The sequence below is a fragment of the Mugil cephalus genome, chromosome 2 (assembly GCF_022458985.1).
Source record: "Mugil cephalus isolate CIBA_MC_2020 chromosome 2, CIBA_Mcephalus_1.1, whole genome shotgun sequence".
In the NCBI taxonomy this organism is placed as follows: domain Eukaryota; kingdom Metazoa; phylum Chordata; class Actinopteri; order Mugiliformes; family Mugilidae; genus Mugil; species Mugil cephalus.
The window spans coordinates 20,594,778-20,613,355 of NC_061771.1; the positions used below are offsets into that span (position 1 = coordinate 20,594,778).

Below are 18,578 nucleotides of genomic sequence, written 5' to 3' on the forward strand. Positions count from 1 at the left end.
CTATATCAGAGTTCCCTCCTCTGTCTCTTTCTACTTCATATGTGGACACACACTCCTGTTCAACGTGGACTATGTGGACCGTATCCTGCAGAAGTCAAACTCCTGCCCCTTGGATGGATACATCGTTTCTAATCCCTCCACTTGGGGAACCAGTGACCGGAGGACCTCCCATCAGTTGGCCTCCTGCCTTTCCAGCTCCTCTGCCAGGCATCCAGAAAATAACTTGAAGGATCTGTTTGTTCCAGGAGTGGCACTGCAGCACAGGAACACCAAAGTCACTCCTTCAGATGGTGCTCCCAACTTAGAGGTGCTCCCAGGTTCTTTACCAGCCTTCAACACCACACCAAAATTAACAACTGACAGGTTTCAAGGCAAGAAGACGTCAACAAGTTGCATCACTGTGAGGAACTCCTAGTGTTTGAATGTCTACACACAAACTGAAGTCAGTAATCACCGTCTCTTAGGAATACAGTGTTGAAGGACTCAGTGATGACTCACTGAAAGAATTATTATTAAAAATAATTATTATCATCAAATACTTCTTGTGATTAAATTCTAACTGAAAACTTTGTGACATTGCTGTTCTCATGAACTCCTCCCTGAGAACTTAATTTTAACTTTCACTTTCACCAACGTGGTGCAACAGGAACTCTTAATCTAAACTTTCCTCCGTTCCAACCTTGTAACGAAGCACATTTCGTTACCTGTTCAGATTGCACACGTGGTAACGGTATTTATTTGCACAACTTTGCACAAATGATAGTAATAACCGCACATTGCACTTGAGTCACGATAGCACTTTATTTACCATGGTTTGCACAATACATTTTGCACATTGCTTATTTGCACATCTTTACAGATATTTAACTTTTATATATTAATATTTATTAATATTTCTGAGCTTTAAGGGAACCTCGTGACCACGGCTGATTGCGTGCCGTCGGGCAGGTGCAGGAGTGCGCACTCAGCTCCGCCTGCGAAAGGAGAGGAAAAGTTAAGCTCCACCAAAGTTGTGCACATTATTGGAAAAGTACACCGTAGGCAGTGCAAAGGTGTTTGTGAATATGTATGCGCAAGATCATCGTGGTAAATGAGGAAGTTAGTGTTGTTGTGGTAAGTTACGTTATTTGTGTTTAACACTTACCTGTCCAGTCCGCTGCCTGTTCAGCGGTGCGCGGCCAAAAGGATTCGCTCGGGGGCACAGCACCTTCATAACGGTTCCGGGAGAGACAAATCAAATCAGGCTGTTTATTCCTATTTATTGTATCTATATTTTAGACGTGTTTTGGGGATAATGACGGCAGAAAAATGGAGTATTGTAAATATTATGTGTGCAGGAGACATTAAATATTTGTCTATGGTGAGTTAGCCATGTGATAAATATGTAAATTCACCTGTGAAGTGGAAGAGTCCAGTAATTAATCCAGTGGCACAGTACTTAAGGCGCCAGTTAACATCCGTCTGTGTTGCAGGTCGGACCCCAAGAAACATTCCACCCTTTGCTGCTGCTGTTATTGTTGGATACTGATTAATAAAAAGAAAGAAAACCAGGAAACCTGACCATTGCCTAAACTTTTCTTGGACATCATCCAGCCCGTCACGGATCACCTAGTTAACAAACCTCCATCTGAAGGTACGATCTGCAGTTTTTAATGTTTACTCTTTTTCAGCAGAAATCGATTTGATAGTTCACATTAACTGAACCAGAGCTGAAAGTCTAAGATCGGGACGAAGCAGGAAACTGTCGTCTGACACTGATATGAAACTGAAAATAAGAACCAGTCACAAGAAGAGCAGCTGATGTTTTTACAGCAGGAATAATGTCCATGATGATTCAGGTTGATGTTCAGGTGAATGATTAGTGTTTCCTCTGCAGGTGAAGGTAGAAAGTGTGTGTGAGCTGATGTGAATCCAGCAGAATGGATCAGTGTGAGGACAGAGAGAAGGGAGTTCCTCCCTCTAAAACCACTCTGGGTGGAGAACAGGATTTTAAACAACAACATTTATCTGAGAAAAGGTAAGATAATGTTGCAAGAAGTACAGAAGTCAGTGAGCGCCCCCTTGTGTTCAGTCAGGTTTTCAGCTGGTCTCAGTGGTCCAGTTGGTCCACATTGATCTGCTCTTTCTAGTTTTTATAGCAGCTTCAGTAACTGAGGTAATGTTTTTCATCTTTGTCTCCTAGGAGTCATCAGAGAGAAGAATCTGACGACTTTAAACCTGAACCCAGCTGTGTGTCTATGAAGAGTGATCAATCAAAGGATGACGTCATTAACTTTACAAGACAAGAACCCTTCATTGTGAAGAAGTAAAGAATTATTAACTGTCTTCTGGAGTTTATATGTGAAATACTATGTTCACTGTGTGAAGCTTCAGACTTTGTTGGACTTGTTGAATGTTGATAATTAGTGAATTTCTCTCAATCCATCAGGAAGAAGTAAGTTATAAATTAATTTAAAATTAACATCATGGTCAGGTTTAGGACTCAGAGGAAAACAGTTCAGGAAGATGTCTTTTTGTTGGCGGGGGGGGGGGGGGGGGGGGGGGGGGGGGTGAAACACCTCTTTATGAATGTTTCAGTAGAGATTATTCTGATCAGAACATTCACTACAGAAAACACTTTCATTAAATGTTCTCAGTGGTCACTCTGTTCATCGGCATCAAACACAGCTGGACTCCATATTTAAGGTCTGTACATGAACAACTACCTTCCATCATCTAAATGCTGCTCTTTGTAGACCAGTGGACTATCAGTCTGTCCAACATGGATCTAATGTTGATCTCCATGATTTCAGTCTGGTTGTCATTCAGATAGTTTTCTGTTCCAGCTGCTGGAGGACAACATTGTCACTTTTGTGAAGAAGGAGCTGAAGAAGATTCAGAGGGATCTGAGTCCAGATTACCCAGAATGCTTAGAGAGTCAGAGGGAGGATGAGGAGGTGTTGAAGGGTGAGGATGAAGAGCAGTGGAGGAGCAGCAAAGACGCATTTGTGAAGATCACACTGCACTTCCTGAGGAGAATGAAGCAGGAGGAGCTGGCTGATCATCTGCAGAGAAGTAAGAGGATTTCTGTGAACATTGAACCTGATGAGTGAATTAAACATTTACTGATGTCTCGAGACATGAACCAAGATACAGTATAATCACTCATTCTTTCAGGGAATTAAATGCTGGAAACGTATTCACTGATCTTTTTTGTTTGTTCATTCAGGACATGAAGCTGTACCTTGTCAACGTGAACTTAAATCTAGTCTGAAGGAGAAGTTCCAGTGTGTGTTTGAGGGAATTGCTAAAGCAGGAAACTCAACTCTTCTGAATGAGATCTACACAGAGCTCTACATCACAGAGGGAGAGACTGCAGTGGTCAATGATGAACATGAGGTCAGACAGATTGAAACAGATTCCAGGAAACTAGACAGAGCAGAAACAACCATCAGACCAGAAGAAATCTTTAAAGCCTCACCTGGAAGACGTAAACCAATTAGAAGAGTGATGACAAAGGGGGTGGCTGGCATTGGGAAAACGGTCTTAACACAGAAGTTCACTCTGGACTGGGCCGAAGACAAAGCCAACCAGGACATCCAGTTTACATTTCCATTGACTTTCAGAGAGCTGAATGTGTTGAAAGAGAGAAAGTTCAGCTTGGTGGAACTTGTTCATCACTTCTTCACTGAAACCAAAGAAGCAAGAATCTGCAGCTTTGAAGAGTTCCAGGTTGTGTTCATCTTTGACGGTCTGGATGAGTGTCAACTTCCTCTGGACTTCCAAAAAACTGAGGTCCTGACTGATGTTACAGAGTCCACCTCAGTGGATGTGCTGCTGACAAACCTCATCAGGGGGAAACTGCTTCCCTCTGCTCACCTCTGGATAACCACACGACCTGCAGCAGCCAATCAGATCCCTCCTGAGTGTGTTGACATGGTGACGGAGGTCAGAGGGTTCACTGACCCCCAGAAGGAGGAGTACTTCAGGAAGAGGTTCAGAGATGAGGAACAGGCCAACAGCATCATCTCCCACATCAAGACATCACGAAGCCTCCACATCATGTGTCACATCCCAGTCTTCTGCTGGATCTCTGCTACAGTTCTGGAGGATGTTTTGAAAACCAGAGAGAGAGGAGAGCTGCCCAAGACCCTGACTGAGATGTACATCCACTTCCTGGTGGTTCAGACCAAAGTAAAGAAGGTCAAGTATGATGGAGGATCTGAGACAGATCCACACTGGAGTCCAGAGACCAGGGAGATGATTGAGGCTCTGGGAAAACTGGCTTTTGATCAGCTGCTAAAAGGAAACCTGATCTTCTATGAATCAGACCTGACCGAGTGTGGCATCGATTTCAGAGTGGCCTCAGTGTACTCAGGAGTGTTGACACAGATCTTTAAGGAGGAGAGAGGACTGTACCAGGACAAGGTGTTCTGCTTTGTCCATCTGAGTGTTCAGGAGTTTCTGGCTGCAGCCTACATGATCCACTGTTACACCAACAGGAAGACAGAGGAGCTGGAGGACTTCCTGGGACAAAACAACAATGCCTCAACTCTGGATGTCTTCCTGAACAGAGTCATGGAGAAATCCTTGCAGAGTAAAAATGGTCACCTGGACCTGTTGGTTCGCTTCCTTCATGGCGTCTGTCTGAAGTCCAACCAGAGACTGTTAAGAGGTCTGCTGGGTCAGACGGAGACCAGTTCAGAAATCATCCAGAGAGCCATCAACAATCTGAAGAAGATGACTATGTTCAACATTTCTCCTGACAGAAGCATCAACATCTTCCACTGTCTGGTGGAGATGAATGACCTCTCAGTTCATCAGGAGATCCAAGAATTCCTGAAGTCAAAGAACAGATCAGAGAAGAATCTCTCTGAGATCCACTGCTCAGCTCTGGCCTACATGCTGCAGATGTCAGAAGAGGTTCTTGATGAGTTGGACCTAGAGAAGTTCAACACATCAGAGGAGGGACGATGGAGACTGATTCCAGCTGTGAGGAACTGCAGAAAGGCTCGGTGAGTCCAGATGTGATGGACATTATTAATCAGTTTAGATTAGTTTAGTTATTTTAATGTTCACACTATCACCCTATCAAACAGTGTTTAACTTGTTTACTGCAAATATTACATGACAGTTGTGTTTTGTTAAAGATTTATTTTAATATTTTTCTTTATTTTCTTTTATTTATATATACAGTATATTAGCATTGTCTGTTGAATAATATCAATAATCAGACATTAATTGCCCATTTTAATCTGTTCCAAATGTGCTGTAAAGGGTTGTTTTCCACAGTTTAATCATTTCAACCATGATGACTTTGTGGAGTCAGACATTAGATCAGATCACAGTGACGGACTGTGTAGAAGAAGCCTAAATGTAACTCCATTTATCTCCATTCATTTACAGATTAATACAACTCAAAGTTTAAAACTCTGCAGGTTTATGAGAAACTCATGAGAATTATTGTGTCATGTCAGATAAGAAGCTGAATTACTGATGTGAAAAACAAAATGTCAAAAATAGCGAGTCCAACTCTTTATTATCAAATGCATGACGTAAATAATAAAGTGCCTTCATTCATGTTAACATATTTTATATTTATGTGTCATGGCAGATTTTCTCGCTGTGGACTCTCAGAGAGTCACTATGAAGTTGTGGCCTCAGCTCTGAAGTCCAACCCGTCCCATCTGACAGAGTTGGACCTGAGTGTTAACGTCCTGCGGGATTCAGGAGTGAAGCAGCTGTGTGTTGGACTGAAGAGTCCAAACTGTAGACTGGAGACTCTGAGGTAATTTCACTGAATGTTTTTATCAGATTGAACAGTTCTCTGGTCAGGAGTGACAGATAGAAAATGGACCAGCAACAGTTGGTTTAAATGAAGGAGCATCATGTTGTTAATATCAGTACGTGTCTCCTTAGTCATCGGTGGTCGGTCTGATCTCAAATCAGGATCAGTCTAGTGTTCACATGTACATTTAAAGAGTTAGTGGAGTTATGAATCATTCCTCCTGTTCATACTGTCTGTGGAGAAACTCATCAAGTCATTTCTTCCAGTGTAGTTGTTGGGAAGAGACCACTTCACAGTCAGTGTAGACAGTAGGAATTCTAAGAACTCTTTAATGTTCATCTGACGTATAACTGTTGTTTGAAGACAGACTTGAAAATATCAAGTTCTCCTTTAACATTTTAACGACACCAACCTGCTGAGATACCAGATACAGGAAGAAGAAGGTCATGGAATCAATGAACTAATGAACAGTTTGTTTTCAACATGTGTGACTTGATATTGATCCTGTAATGAGAGACTTGACTGTTATTGATGTGTGTTGACATGAATAGTTGTCTGAATGTTGTGTTGATGTTTGGATGATGTGTGTAGAAGCCTGGCATGATGATGATCCACAATAACACAAGGACAAAGTCACTCTACTCATTTTAGAGAACAGCTCATTGATTAGGACGTAGTAATATTGATCTGAACATTAAAACCTGAACACATCTGATTGATTATCAATGATTTTATTAATGTCTTTTATTTTTATTCAGATTGAGGAGCTGTAGTTTGTCAGAGGTCAGTTGTGATTCTCTGGACTCAGCTCTGAAGTCCAATCCCTCCCATCTGAAACATCTGGACCTGAATGGAAACAACCTAAAGGATTCAGGAGTGAAACATCTGTGTGGTTTTCTGGGGAGTCCAGACTGTAGACTGGAGACTCTGGGGTCAGTTCACTGGATGTCTGTTAATATTGTGCATCTCATTTGTGTCATTACAAACTGAACTTTATGTCCATACAAAGTTTCCATCCATGAAAATGTAAATTTCCTCCTGCTCATTTTTTTTTCTTTTGTTGTCCTAAATTTAGTCTGTCATCTCAAAAATTAGTGTAGGTTGAAAGTGTAGTAGCTGACATGATGATGATCCACAATAACACAAAGACAGTCACTCTACTCATTTTAGAGAACAGCTCATTGAGTAGGATAATGTTGATCTGAACATTAAAACCTGAACGCATCTGACTGATTATCAATGATTTTATTAACATATTTTATTCTTTATTCAGATTGAGCTCCTGCAGGTTGTCAAAGATCAGCTGTGATTATCTGGTCTCAACTCTAAAGTCCAACCCCTCCCATCTGAAACATCTGGACCTGAATATCAACTACTACGTACAGGATTCAGGAGTGAAACATCTGTGTAGTTTTCTGAAGAGTCCAAACTGTAGACTGGAGACTCTGGGGTCAGTTCACTGAATGTTTTTATTAAATTAAAACAATTCTCTTGTCAGGATTGACAGACAGAAAATGGACCAGCAACAGTTGGTTTAAATGAAGGAGCATCATGTTGTTAATATCAGCACGTGTCTCCTTAGTCATCGGTGGTTGGTCTGATCTCAAATCAGGACAAGTCTAGTATTCACATGTACATTTATAGAGTTATTGTATTCAGGAATCATTCCTCCTGTTCATACTGTCTGTGGAAAAACTCATCAAGTCATTTCTTCCAGTGTAGTTGACCACTTCAGTCAGTGTGGACAGTAGGAATTCTAAGAACTCTGTAATGTTCATCTGACGTGACTGTTGTTTGAAGACAGACTTGAAAATATCAACTTCTCCTTTAACATTTTAACGACACCAACCTACTGAGATACCAGATACGGGTAGAAGAAGGTCATGGAATCAATGGACTAATGAACAGTTTGTTTTCAACATGTGTGATTTGATATTGATCCTGTAATGAGATACTTGACTGTTATTGATGTGTGTTGACATTGATTAGGACGTAGTAATGTTGATCTGAACATTAAAACCTGAACACATCTGATTGATTATCAATGATTTTATTAACATCTTTTATTCTTTATTCAGATTGAGGTTCTGCAGTTTGTCAAAGATCAGCTGTGATTATCTGGTCTCAACTCTAAAGTCCAACCCCTCCCATCTGAAACATCTGGACCTGACTGAAAACAACTTGAAGAATTCAGATGTGAAACAGCTTCTTGATCTTGTGAATAGTCCAGACTGTCGATTGGAGGGTTGGAGTCAGTTCATACTATTTTCAGTAGTTTTGTACTAAACACAGAATCTGAAGTGTTTCTTGGAAACCTGCTGCTGTTTTCTTCAGAGATGCTGTCAGAGGAGAATGGAGACAGACTGGACAGAGACAACAGTCAACCAATCAGATCATCCTGAAGTTTGTTGTGTTGATGTTTTCAGGAAATAAATCAGCCTTACTAGATGAATAGAGACAGTGGTCCTCATTCATCAGATCTGATCTCAGACTCTTTGTTCTCTCAAAACTAAACAACTGATCAGCTTCATCTTTGTCACAGCTCTGTGATCAGTCTGAAGCCTGTAAATCACAGAACCACCATTACATTTAGTAACCATGTGGTCTTTCCACAGAGCAGAACCTCTACTGAGGTCCAGTCATCACATCTATATCTCTGTCATTAGTTTCATCAGATATCTTCAATGTTTGGCTGCGCTGTTTCTTACCTTGCTCTACGCTGACTTGACTCATTCCAGCTTCACCGTCACCACCTTTTTTTTTTAATATTTAGTCTCTAATATTTAGAAAATCTCTAAGCCCTTTTCTTTTCTTTTTCTCTTTTCCTCTTTTCCTTTCTTTTATGAGCACCAGACTTGTGTTGGACATTTTGAGCGTACTGAACTTCAAATCAAATGATCAACATCAAATTTTGATCAGTGGCCAAACCATTTTTGTGTTGTGGGGTAGGGGGGTTTAATTATTCCACCTTACTATCATCCCTTTGTATATAATGTATATTCCGTCTCTATTTCTTGTATATTTATTCATAATGCTACTTTACTTTTACTTTTTTTTGTTATATATATATGCTTATTTTACAAGACTTTAATTACATTGTTTTTGTTTTATTTTAAACTTATTTTACCATTCTTTTTACATATGGTTCTTATGATTGTTATTTGTCTATCTAGTATTAATTTCTTTAATTATTTATCCGTATCAATTTCCGCTTCACTTCCGCACATGCGCAAATCACCACCAACCGCCGTGACGTCGGCAGTGACGCAGAAAATGGCGTCCTCCGCTGGCCGGCTCACCACACGCTGTTTAACAGCATCGGCCACTTCTGGACTTCGTAGCGGCCGTTTTCTTGTCGTCTCCGCCCGACATGGAGGCTGTGGTCAAGGGGCTGCCTCTCAGACTCACCGGGGTGGGATAGCGGTCAGCCTGAGCTCCTGGACAGGCGTGACATTGAGAGGACTGACAGGCGAGTAAAGTTAGCCAACAGTTAGCAAAACATCCCCAGAGTTTCTTACATCAGCTCATATTCTGTTGCGTTTAACCCCAAGTAGTTCGTTTGCATGCGCAGCTCTGCAAGATTTATGGTATGACAGCGTAAGCTTAAGCTTAAGCTTACCAGACGCTAGCACTGTTGCTTAGCCTTTGTGTAAGAGTGATGCAACTGCTCTGTAGTGTGTCACAGTCTGAATACATTACACAGTGCACCCACTCTGACCTTGTCACGACCGGTGTGTTAGCATCGTTTGATAATTAGCATTAAATAAAAAGTGCTTCATCGGATATAGATACACTTTTCTCCGAGATTCTGGTCCATGTTGACAGGATGGCACAGACAGTTTCTGCAGCTTTATTAGCTGATCATTCCTCCTGCAGAGCTCCTATCCTACCACATGTTCTATATAATCTAATCTAAATAATCTGAATCTGAATCAGCTTTATCGGTCAAGTATTTGTGCACATTTTTTACACAATTTAGCTCCGGTCACTTTGCTCACTTGTACACACAGAACACAGAACTTAAATAAGCGCAAGAATAAATTGGACTTGAGGAAATACATTTTTTGATCATGTGAGTGGTCTCACATTAGTGTGACAAGTGTGAGAATGAATGCATATTTGTGACAGGCCGGGGGAAGATACTGTCTATGTGATTGCGGGTGGTTCTGGCACACGGTGCTCTGTAACCCCAGCCTGAGGGGAGGAGTCTAAACAGATTGTGTCCGGGGTATGAGGGGTCTGTGGAGATTTAACCAGCCCACTTCCTGACCCTGAGCCGCTATACGTCCTGGATAGAGGGAAGGTCACTGCCAATAATCTTCGCTGCAGACCTGATTGTTCGCTGCAGTCTGTCCCTGTTGTCCCTGTCGTCCCTGTCGTGTCTGGTGGTAGTCCCTAGGAACCTGAATGAATCCACTCTAGGGCCTGTAGGGACTGCACTTCTGCTTTGTGTTGGCCACTGCTGGAAGTAGGGATTAGGAGATGGTACACTGCGACCAAAGAGATGCACATCAACACTATAATAGCACTGATGTGCACTGAAACCATGATTGATTGGTATTCAGGAACCCAACCTGAACCATTCATTCATTTTCTGTAACTGCTCGTCCTCTGGAGGGTCACAGGGTTTTATCCCAGTTGTCATTGGGCGAGAGGCGGGTACACCCTGATCAGGTCCATCACAGGACTAACACATAGAGGCAGAAAACCATTCACACTCACACCTACAGCCAATTTAGAATCACTGATGAACCTAATGAGCATGTCTTTGGACAGTGGGAGGAAACCCCCAGTAGTAGGCGGAAAGAACCCACTTTCATGCTCTAAGGCATCAGTGCTAACCACCACACCACTGTGCTGCCCCAAAGTGCACCAAGATGACATTATGTTTTACCATTGAACAAACAACACAATAAATACAGTCCAGTGTGTCGTACTGGATACACACAGGGTGAAGCTTTCTCTTTGTACTGACGCTGGTTAATGTCTGCATGTGGTTTGTTTACAGGACTACATTTATAAACTTAGCCATCATTTTATTTTATGGTTGCACATTTCAGTATATGGGTAAATCTAATACCTTTTAGCTCCTGATGTATTCTTGTGTCATTGTGTTTAACTGACTTTTTTTTTGTGTGTGTCTACAGGGGTGAAATGTCCTCATCATGGCATCACAAGCCACTCTTTCCACTCCAGCTGCAGACAGAACAACAAGCAGGACTTCTATGATGTGCTGGGCGTCTCCCGCACCGCTTCACAGAAGGACATCAAGAAGGCCTACTACCAGGTCTGTAATAGGTTCTACTTAGAAGTCACTTATTAAGCGTGTTTGTAATTTAAGTTGGAGTTTTATATTTCCTCATCTTAACTCCACCTCCAGATGGCAAAGAAGTATCACCCGGACACCAACCCAGATGATCCAGACGCCAAAGAGAAGTTTGCCAAGCTGGCTGAAGCCTATGAGGTACAAACCACACAGAAGCCACTTGCTGTTATTGAAAAGTATAAACTCATCATTTCTGTGCTGCCGGTTTGGTGAGCAGGTGCTGAGTGACGAGGTGAAGAGGAAGCAGTATGACACGTATGGAGCCGCTGGCTTCGACCCGAACCGCGCCGGGGCTGGCCAGCAGCAGTACTACAGGGCTGGCAGCGCCAGTGTAGACCCTGAGGAACTCTTCAGGAAGATCTTTGGAGAGTTCTCAGGAGGCTTTGGAGACTTCCACAACATGTTTAACCAAAGGCCAGAGGTAAGAAATGACAGAGAACAACATAGAATCTACACATTTAGGCATTTTTATTTCAGCGAAGAAGCAGTTATGAATTAATACACAAATCAGCCATAACATTATGATCACTGACATGACAATTCAATGTTCTGCTGGGAAACCTTTGGACCGATCATTCGCATGGATGTAACTTAGACATGTAGCACCCACCCCATAGCAATGACACTCATTGGTGGCTTTTTTTTTTTTTTTAACAGAATGATCTTGCAGACAGATTATGACTGAAAAAGATTCCTTTAATTATTTATCAGAAATCTGAAGTAGGATTTAACTTCAAAACACAAACTATGTAATGAATGCATGTTTAAAAAACACATATTTAGATATATAAATGCTGCAAATTATATTTTCTCCTTAACAAATTAAAGAGAATACCTTTTGTAGTGTAGTGCAGTGACAGTAGCTGCGTTTCCGAAATAAAAGCAATAAAGTACAATTGCCCTTTGTACGTGTTTCCACTGAAAGGTGTTTTGCAAACGAGCTGTAACTCTCGTAAAGTCTCGTCACTCACGATATCCCATAATTATCTTAAATTCTCCTTAAGCCAGACTTCACTTTAAAGGAAGATGGACTTCAAATGAACTGGTCACACGACCCTCAGTGTCATCTCCAGTGACAGGAGGAAAAAGTGTTTCCATTGCAATTTTACGATAAACTTTTATATCGATACGTTAATTAAAAAGTGTTTTAGTGATCACCAGTTTTTTATTGCGATATGAAAAACAGCACAAGGTGTTGGCCTGGCCTTCAAATTCACTGGATCCCAAACTGATCAAGTATCTGTGGGATGCACTGGCACGTTCTCTCATGAGTCACAGCTGTTTTCACACGTTATTAGGAAGGTGGTCATAATGTTATGCCTGAGAGGTGTACATGTATATCCATGGTAAAGATGTTCCAACTGTCTTTTTCACAGTTCGTGATGGAGCTGACATTTTCAGAGGCAGCGAAGGGAGCGAATAAGGAGCTGACCGTCAGCCTTGACGACAACTGTCAGAGGTGCGACGGAAAGGGCAACGAGCCGGGCTCCAGGGTGATCCACTGTCACTACTGCAACGGCACAGGCATGGTGAGGTTTTACAGAAACTCTCAGAGCAAACGCAAAAACCGCACCCTCTTCCTTCCTCTGTGCCGCTGTTCCTTACTTTACCGTCTGTGTCGCCCTCTGCAGGAGTCGATCAACACGGGTCCTTTCATGATGCGCAGCGCGTGTCGACGCTGCGGGGGCAAAGGAGCGATCATAAACACACCCTGCACCCTGTGCAGAGGCTCGGGTCAGACTAAGAAGAGACAGACGGTCACTGTGCCCGTACCTGCTGGTGGGTTTTCAACCTTAAATCAATGATTAGCCGGTCGTTCTGAAGTTAAATCACGACGCGTGTGTTTCTTGATGTTGTCTTCCAGGAGTGGAGAATGGTCAGACAGTACGAATGTCAGTGGGGAAAACAGAAATCCTCATAACATTCAGGGTGAGTTTGATGTTTTGAAGGAGTTATTAACTTGTAGCTGTGCAGTGTGGTGTTTTGATGTGTTACTTTTAAAAACGTACAGGTCCAGAGGAGCCCGGTGTTCAGACGTAATGGAGTAGACATCCACTCAGACGTGCTGATCTCCATAGCTCAGGCCATCCTGGGAGGTACGGCCACAACACAAGGCCTTTACGAGACAATTAGTTTAGTGGTGAGTAAAAACCAGTCCCTGATAACATGATATATATTTATGTGTGGGTTCCTTCTCCATCTATTAATACATTTCATCATGCAGTTTTTTTTGTACTAATTTTATTTTAATTTTCTTTATTACACGCATATGCATTATATTCAGTTTTGATTAAATAAATAAATGTACATATGCATATCCCATCGGATCCGCCCCCATCCTGAACACCAAACCCACTCGTTGCCTCCCTCCAATCCCTTGAAATAATAATTAAAAATTAAATAGATTAAGAGAGAAAAATAAATAAACGAAATGACACCTGTAGTTTTTGCTTACAAGCATGTGTCACTCAAAGGCATGCATACAAGTAAATATAAATACATATATGGGCCTCTTCTATCTCATCTATAATCTAAACCATGAAGTGTACAAATTGGAAATTAAAAGGTCAAAAAAGATATAATAAAAGATATCATTCCAACAGACTATTGTCGGACATTTAGCCCCATTTAGTGTTGCATTGGAAAGTTCCAGTAATAAAACATCTACAAGAAGTCGTTTCCACTGATTCATTGATGGAGAGTGTGGTGATTTGCCATTTAAGTGCTAACATCTTCTTTTTACAGCTGTGCTTCCAGCAGTAGAGGAAATCTCTTTTGTCCGTTCCAAACATGTGTCCCGTGTGTTTTCAGATTCCATCCAGCTGTCAGGCCGATCAGGTGATCCGGCTGCAGGGGAAAGGCATTCGGAGGATGAACAGCTACAGCTACGGAGATCATTACATCCACGTCAAGATCAGAGTTCCCAAGTAAGAGTCACAGAAAACGTTAGAGATGTCTTATTAACAGCAACACGAGGGCCACAACTTGAGACATCAGTGCGCAACGATAATAAATGATTTTAAATAAGTTAGATTTAAGAAGAGAGGTCACAAATGTGAAGTGGTGAAGCCATCGTGAGTGGTGTCTTCAGCTAAATGCACACAGGTAACACATGGAGCGTTTATCATTATCAAGTGTTCAAACTTCCAACTTGTGGATTTGATAGTTTAGACTTGACAAGATGGACTCAGACGGGAGAGGAGCAGCGTACCTGGTTACCTTCCCATGCATCCGTGGTAATAGATAGTAGAGATCGACCGATATGGATTTGTTTGTGCTGATACCGATCAGCATTGAAAGATGGCCGATACGTGCTGCTGATTTTTCTGAGCCGATACTTCTTTTCTCCCACCATTTACATGGTAAAGCAGACTCACCAGGGTGGGATAGCATATCTACCAGTAAAAAACACAAATATGATAATAGAGATCATTTTTCTTATTTCTTTATTTAACTTAACTGAATTGTCTTTTATCTGCTGCAGGGTTACAGATCTATACTACCTGTTTCATTTATTACTGTATTATTTAGTCCTAATTACAGAAACTGTCTGTGTCACCGTCTTTTCTCTCGCAGGAAGTTGACCCGGAGGCAGCGCTCTCTGTTGCTGAGCTACGCAGAGGAAGAGACAGACGTTCAGGGGACAGTCAACGGTGTCAGTCCGTCCACAGGTCAGGGCCAGAGTTCAATCCAGACATCATCATCATCAACATCTTCATCACACACACAAAAGCAGACACACGGGCCCAATTCCAATCCACCCATTCAAGACTCAAAGCCCTGAACCCTCACTGACTTCACCTTCAGGCATCTGTTTAACTTATGTCTGTGAAGGTTCTCAGTCATCCAGGTCATGATAATCCAAAAGACGTTGAATACAATTCTACAAGTTGCCAGTTGCCTTTATTCAAGGCCTTTTGGATCTGTTTAACTTAACACCCTCTCGTAACCTCAGCGGACAAAAACGGCCACGTCCAAAAACTGCTATAAAAACTTAACCTATGAATATTATTTTCTGATTTTTCTGTGCATAAATCTCTTAAACCACTTCAACGCTTTACAAAACTACAAAAACCTCAATCATTTTGAGGAATTGTAACCCTTTAAATGCTTGATTACTTGAAGTCACTGTTATTTTTATAAAGAAAAAAAAATTCCATAAAACTAATTTTGAACACTAAAAATGACAAATTGTCCTCATACATGAAACCCTATTATTGCAGAATAAATAGTTTTATTGTGTCGTGGCTGAGAAGTTTACAAAAAATGTAGTTATAATGGAAGTCAATGGGACATATTTGTCCTCTAAAAAAAACATATAATCTCGGTCATACCCAAGACTGATCTGGAAAAAAAAATGCTCCAGCCTCCCAACGTTGGGAATAAACTCCCTGATCAGTCTTTATCCAAGCACTAAGCACCTCCTTTGCAGGATGGACAAAAGGTAATTCAAAATAATTAATGTTTTCAATGTGAAGTTGCAGCTGTGTTGAATCAGCCACAAAAGCAAAAAAGAAAAGAAAAAAAAATGGACATTAGCCTGTATTGAGCTGTAAGTGCATATTAGATTTTGGGTTTTCCGACAGCATCCCGCGTATTTGACTTGACAACGCTATGAACTGTGGGTAATTCCCTGCTGATCTACAGTAATACTACCAAGGGCTCATTCACTGTCCCACGTTAATGCACCTCTAAATCAGTGAGTCCGTGAGGGGTGGGGTTGGAATTGGGCCTTAGACACAGATAGCCAATCCCTCCTCAGTCACCTGACGAAGTGCATGTTTCTGTCCAGGAGGGGGCAGCAGCAGCAGCAGCTCTTCAAGCTCTGGTGCAAAGTCGAGCAGCTCTGAGGAGGAAAAAGACAAACAGCAGCAGCAGCAGCAGCAGCAGCAGCAGAAGGAGGATGAGGAGGGAGGATTCTTCTCCAAACTAAAGAAAATGTTTAGCTGACAGTCCAGGTCAGAGCTTTAAACACCTCGCTGCTTCCATGATAGACACATACTGATGGGAAATATTAATAATCACTAGAAATATAGTCATAATCTGCCGGGTGGTTGTATTTTCTTTTAATCAGTTTTACTTCTGCAGGTAAAAAGAAACAAGGAAAAAAGTAAGTACATTGACTGGGCCTTCATGGTGGCTTCACCTCCTGGGCAAACAAGAAGAAGAAGACGAGGTGAATGGCAGAATGGGATTTGTGTTGACACCGTGAACACGTTGTTCTCGCTCGCGGTTGGCAAACAGGTTGAGTACACTCCAGCTCCATCCACGCAGCCACTGACCCATCACCTCAGACAGGCGAAGAGCTCAACGTCTGCATGGAAAGAAAAGAGGTGGTGACTGATGCTCTGTGCATTGCTGGAACGCCTCCTCCCTGCTCGCCGTGTACGAAGCTGCTCAACCAGACACAGGCGGTTAAACTACAACCACCTGAGAGGAGCCTTTTAAATCATACATAAAGAAATAGAAGAGAGATTAAAGGAGGGAATTTATAAATAAATGGGTGGCTGTGAACTAATTGGAGTGGGTTTTTATGACTTTACTGGTGACTTTAAAACTTTACTTTTGTGGCAACATTTGTGCAACGACTCAGAAACGGGTTCAAGTAGAATCTGTTCAACAAATGTAGATAATTTATTCACAATAAAATAGAATTTAACTTAAATCAGCCGTTCATAAACCCCACTACATGTTTTTCTACAGTTTATTTCTCTTTTTGTAATCTAGGTTATTAACACGTTATTTATGTGCGTTGGCTCTGTTTTGTTTATATATGGTCCCATATTACATATTCTACTCAACAGTATAAATAAGACATTAAAAATCCTTTTCCGCTGATTTCAATTGTAATGAAGAGCACTGGGACCCTGATCAAAAATATTTGTTACTATCAAAGTTGTGTGTGGCAACAAAACTGTGCAAAAACTAATTTAAATAAAGTGTTGAAAGTTCCTCTTTTTCCTTTGAATCATTTTTGAAAATTAGCGTAATCCTGAAATACACCAATAGATGGAGACGTTGAGACGGTCCTCATAAGTCGGTCCTTGCACAAACGCCGGTCAAATTCAGCTTCACCACACACACACACACACACACACACACACATACACACACGGGTTCAGACTGTTTGATGTGTTCAACCACCCACTTCATCACCGCGCACGGCGTCCGAACAGAAGCTTTTTGTGCAGGTCATCGGGGACGCTGGCTTCAGCTCGGGGGTTTTCCAGCACACTCAAAGTGGTCAGTCTTTACAAACAGGACTCGTGGTGCCTCCCCGGGGGAAACTTATGATAGAATATGAAGTCAGAGATACAGAACAGGCCGGTGGCTGTGCTTTGAATGTGTCCCTGTAATATATTTCCCCTGTAACATGCAGGTTGTATACGTTGAAAGGGGGGGCACAGGAGATCAAGGCCTCGGTAGTGAAGCAGAATGAATATAACTGGGATCTGTAACCTGTGCAACACTTAAAAAATAGAATTTCTCAAGAGGAAAATGTTATTTTCGTTTAGTTTTTTAGACTTGACAGCAGATGTTGATGTAGTTTAGGACAATCTAACCAGTTCATTGCTGATTGACCTCTGGCTTGGAAAGCAAGCTTATGTTTCAAATTAAGATTAAAAAAAAAAAAAAGAAAACAGATAAACCTTTGAAAAACATGACGGACAAGCCTTCCTCTCTACGTTATGGAGTACAGTAAGGTCTCTTCAGCATAGCATGTTTATGTAAGTAAGTGAAAATAAATTTATGAAGTGCGGTAAATGCACGAGGGCTCCAGAACAGAGAAGGACTCACATGATATAACACGGTGCGTCTCATAGTTCAGCAATAGGAGCTCAAAAAAGACAGAGAAGAAGAAGTCACAAAGATAAATTAGTTATTAATTAATTCACTATGTAGCCCCAACCTTAATTTATTTCTAAACGAATTCACAAATGAATTGTGACGTCAGTAAGAGTATTTAGAGTTTATCTAAGGCAGCCTGAGCTTCCTCCCTTCCCTTTCTAGGGTTTTGACATGCAGAGTAATTGAGCATCAATCCCAGTAATTATACTGTCATTGTTAAGTGTAAATCAAAGTTCGTCACAATGAAGGGGTTGCTATATTCAACCTCAGTCATCTTCGAGGTTTTAAAAACCACAGCGTTCCTTTTGATCATCCTCCTCTGGATTGGAGAAAGGCAGAAATTTATGCAACTATAGAAAATTAATGTATTACATGACTGAATTATTCTTTACTTAGAGATGCTGACCTGTTGTGTTCATACACATTATTTAGACAAGAAAAATAGTTAGAATTATTCTGATAATTTACTTCAGTCAAAGTGGTAGTGCTGCAGTGTAAAACCTTCATGAAAAATGCTACTTCAGCTGCACACAGATCAGCCACAACATTATGACCACTGACAGGAGAAATAAATAACATTAATTATCATCCTGTGACAATTCAGTGTTCTACTAGGAAACATTTTGGACGTGACAT

At 41.4% G+C, this 18,578-nt stretch overlaps 2 protein-coding genes across 3 annotated transcripts; both read left to right on the forward strand.

The window, feature by feature from the left end:
* Positions 1 to 2,628: 2,628 nt before the first annotated feature.
* Positions 2,629 to 6,757, forward strand: LOC125004703 (protein NLRC3-like). The gene is made up of 5 exons (XM_047579543.1): positions 2,629 to 2,685; positions 2,826 to 3,054; positions 3,209 to 4,994; positions 5,594 to 5,767; positions 6,526 to 6,757. The coding sequence occupies exons 2-5, from the start codon at positions 3,018 to 3,020 to the stop codon at positions 6,755 to 6,757; spliced, it is 2,229 nt and encodes a 742-aa protein (XP_047435499.1). The 5' UTR covers positions 2,629 to 2,685; positions 2,826 to 3,017.
* A 2,228-nt stretch (positions 6,758 to 8,985) lies between these two features.
* Positions 8,986 to 17,044, forward strand: LOC125004704 (dnaJ homolog subfamily A member 3, mitochondrial-like). 2 transcript variants are annotated; one of them, XM_047579544.1, is made up of 12 exons: positions 8,986 to 9,236; positions 10,915 to 11,054; positions 11,148 to 11,231; positions 11,311 to 11,514; positions 12,470 to 12,622; positions 12,725 to 12,872; positions 12,958 to 13,022; positions 13,105 to 13,233; positions 13,905 to 14,020; positions 14,670 to 14,764; positions 15,886 to 16,051; positions 16,182 to 17,044. In XM_047579544.1, the coding sequence occupies exons 1-11, from the start codon at positions 8,993 to 8,995 to the stop codon at positions 16,041 to 16,043; spliced, it is 1,536 nt and encodes a 511-aa protein (XP_047435500.1). In that variant the 5' UTR covers positions 8,986 to 8,992; the 3' UTR covers positions 16,044 to 16,051; positions 16,182 to 17,044. The 2 variants fall into 2 exon arrangements, with proteins under 2 accessions (XP_047435500.1, XP_047435501.1); XM_047579545.1 differs by lacking the exon at positions 15,886 to 16,051.
* Positions 17,045 to 18,578: the final 1,534 nt, after the last annotated feature.

Coding starts and splice junctions, on each gene's coding strand:
- LOC125004703 (XM_047579543.1), top strand. CDS start 3,018: ATGAAGCAGGAGGAGCTGGCTGATCATCTGCAGAGAA. Junction 3,055..3,208: donor GGCTGATCATCTGCAGAGAA/GTAAGAGGATTT, acceptor TTGTTCATTCAG/GACATGAAGCTGTACCTTGT. Junction 5,768..6,525: donor TGTAGACTGGAGACTCTGAG/GTAATTTCACTG, acceptor ATTTTTATTCAG/ATTGAGGAGCTGTAGTTTGT.
- LOC125004704 (XM_047579544.1), top strand. CDS start 8,993: ATGCGCAAATCACCACCAACCGCCGTGACGTCGGCAGTGACGCAGAAA. Junction 11,232..11,310: donor AGCTGGCTGAAGCCTATGAG/GTACAAACCACA, acceptor TTTGGTGAGCAG/GTGCTGAGTGACGAGGTGAA. Junction 14,021..14,669: donor GTCAAGATCAGAGTTCCCAA/GTAAGAGTCACA, acceptor TTTCTCTCGCAG/GAAGTTGACCCGGAGGCAGC.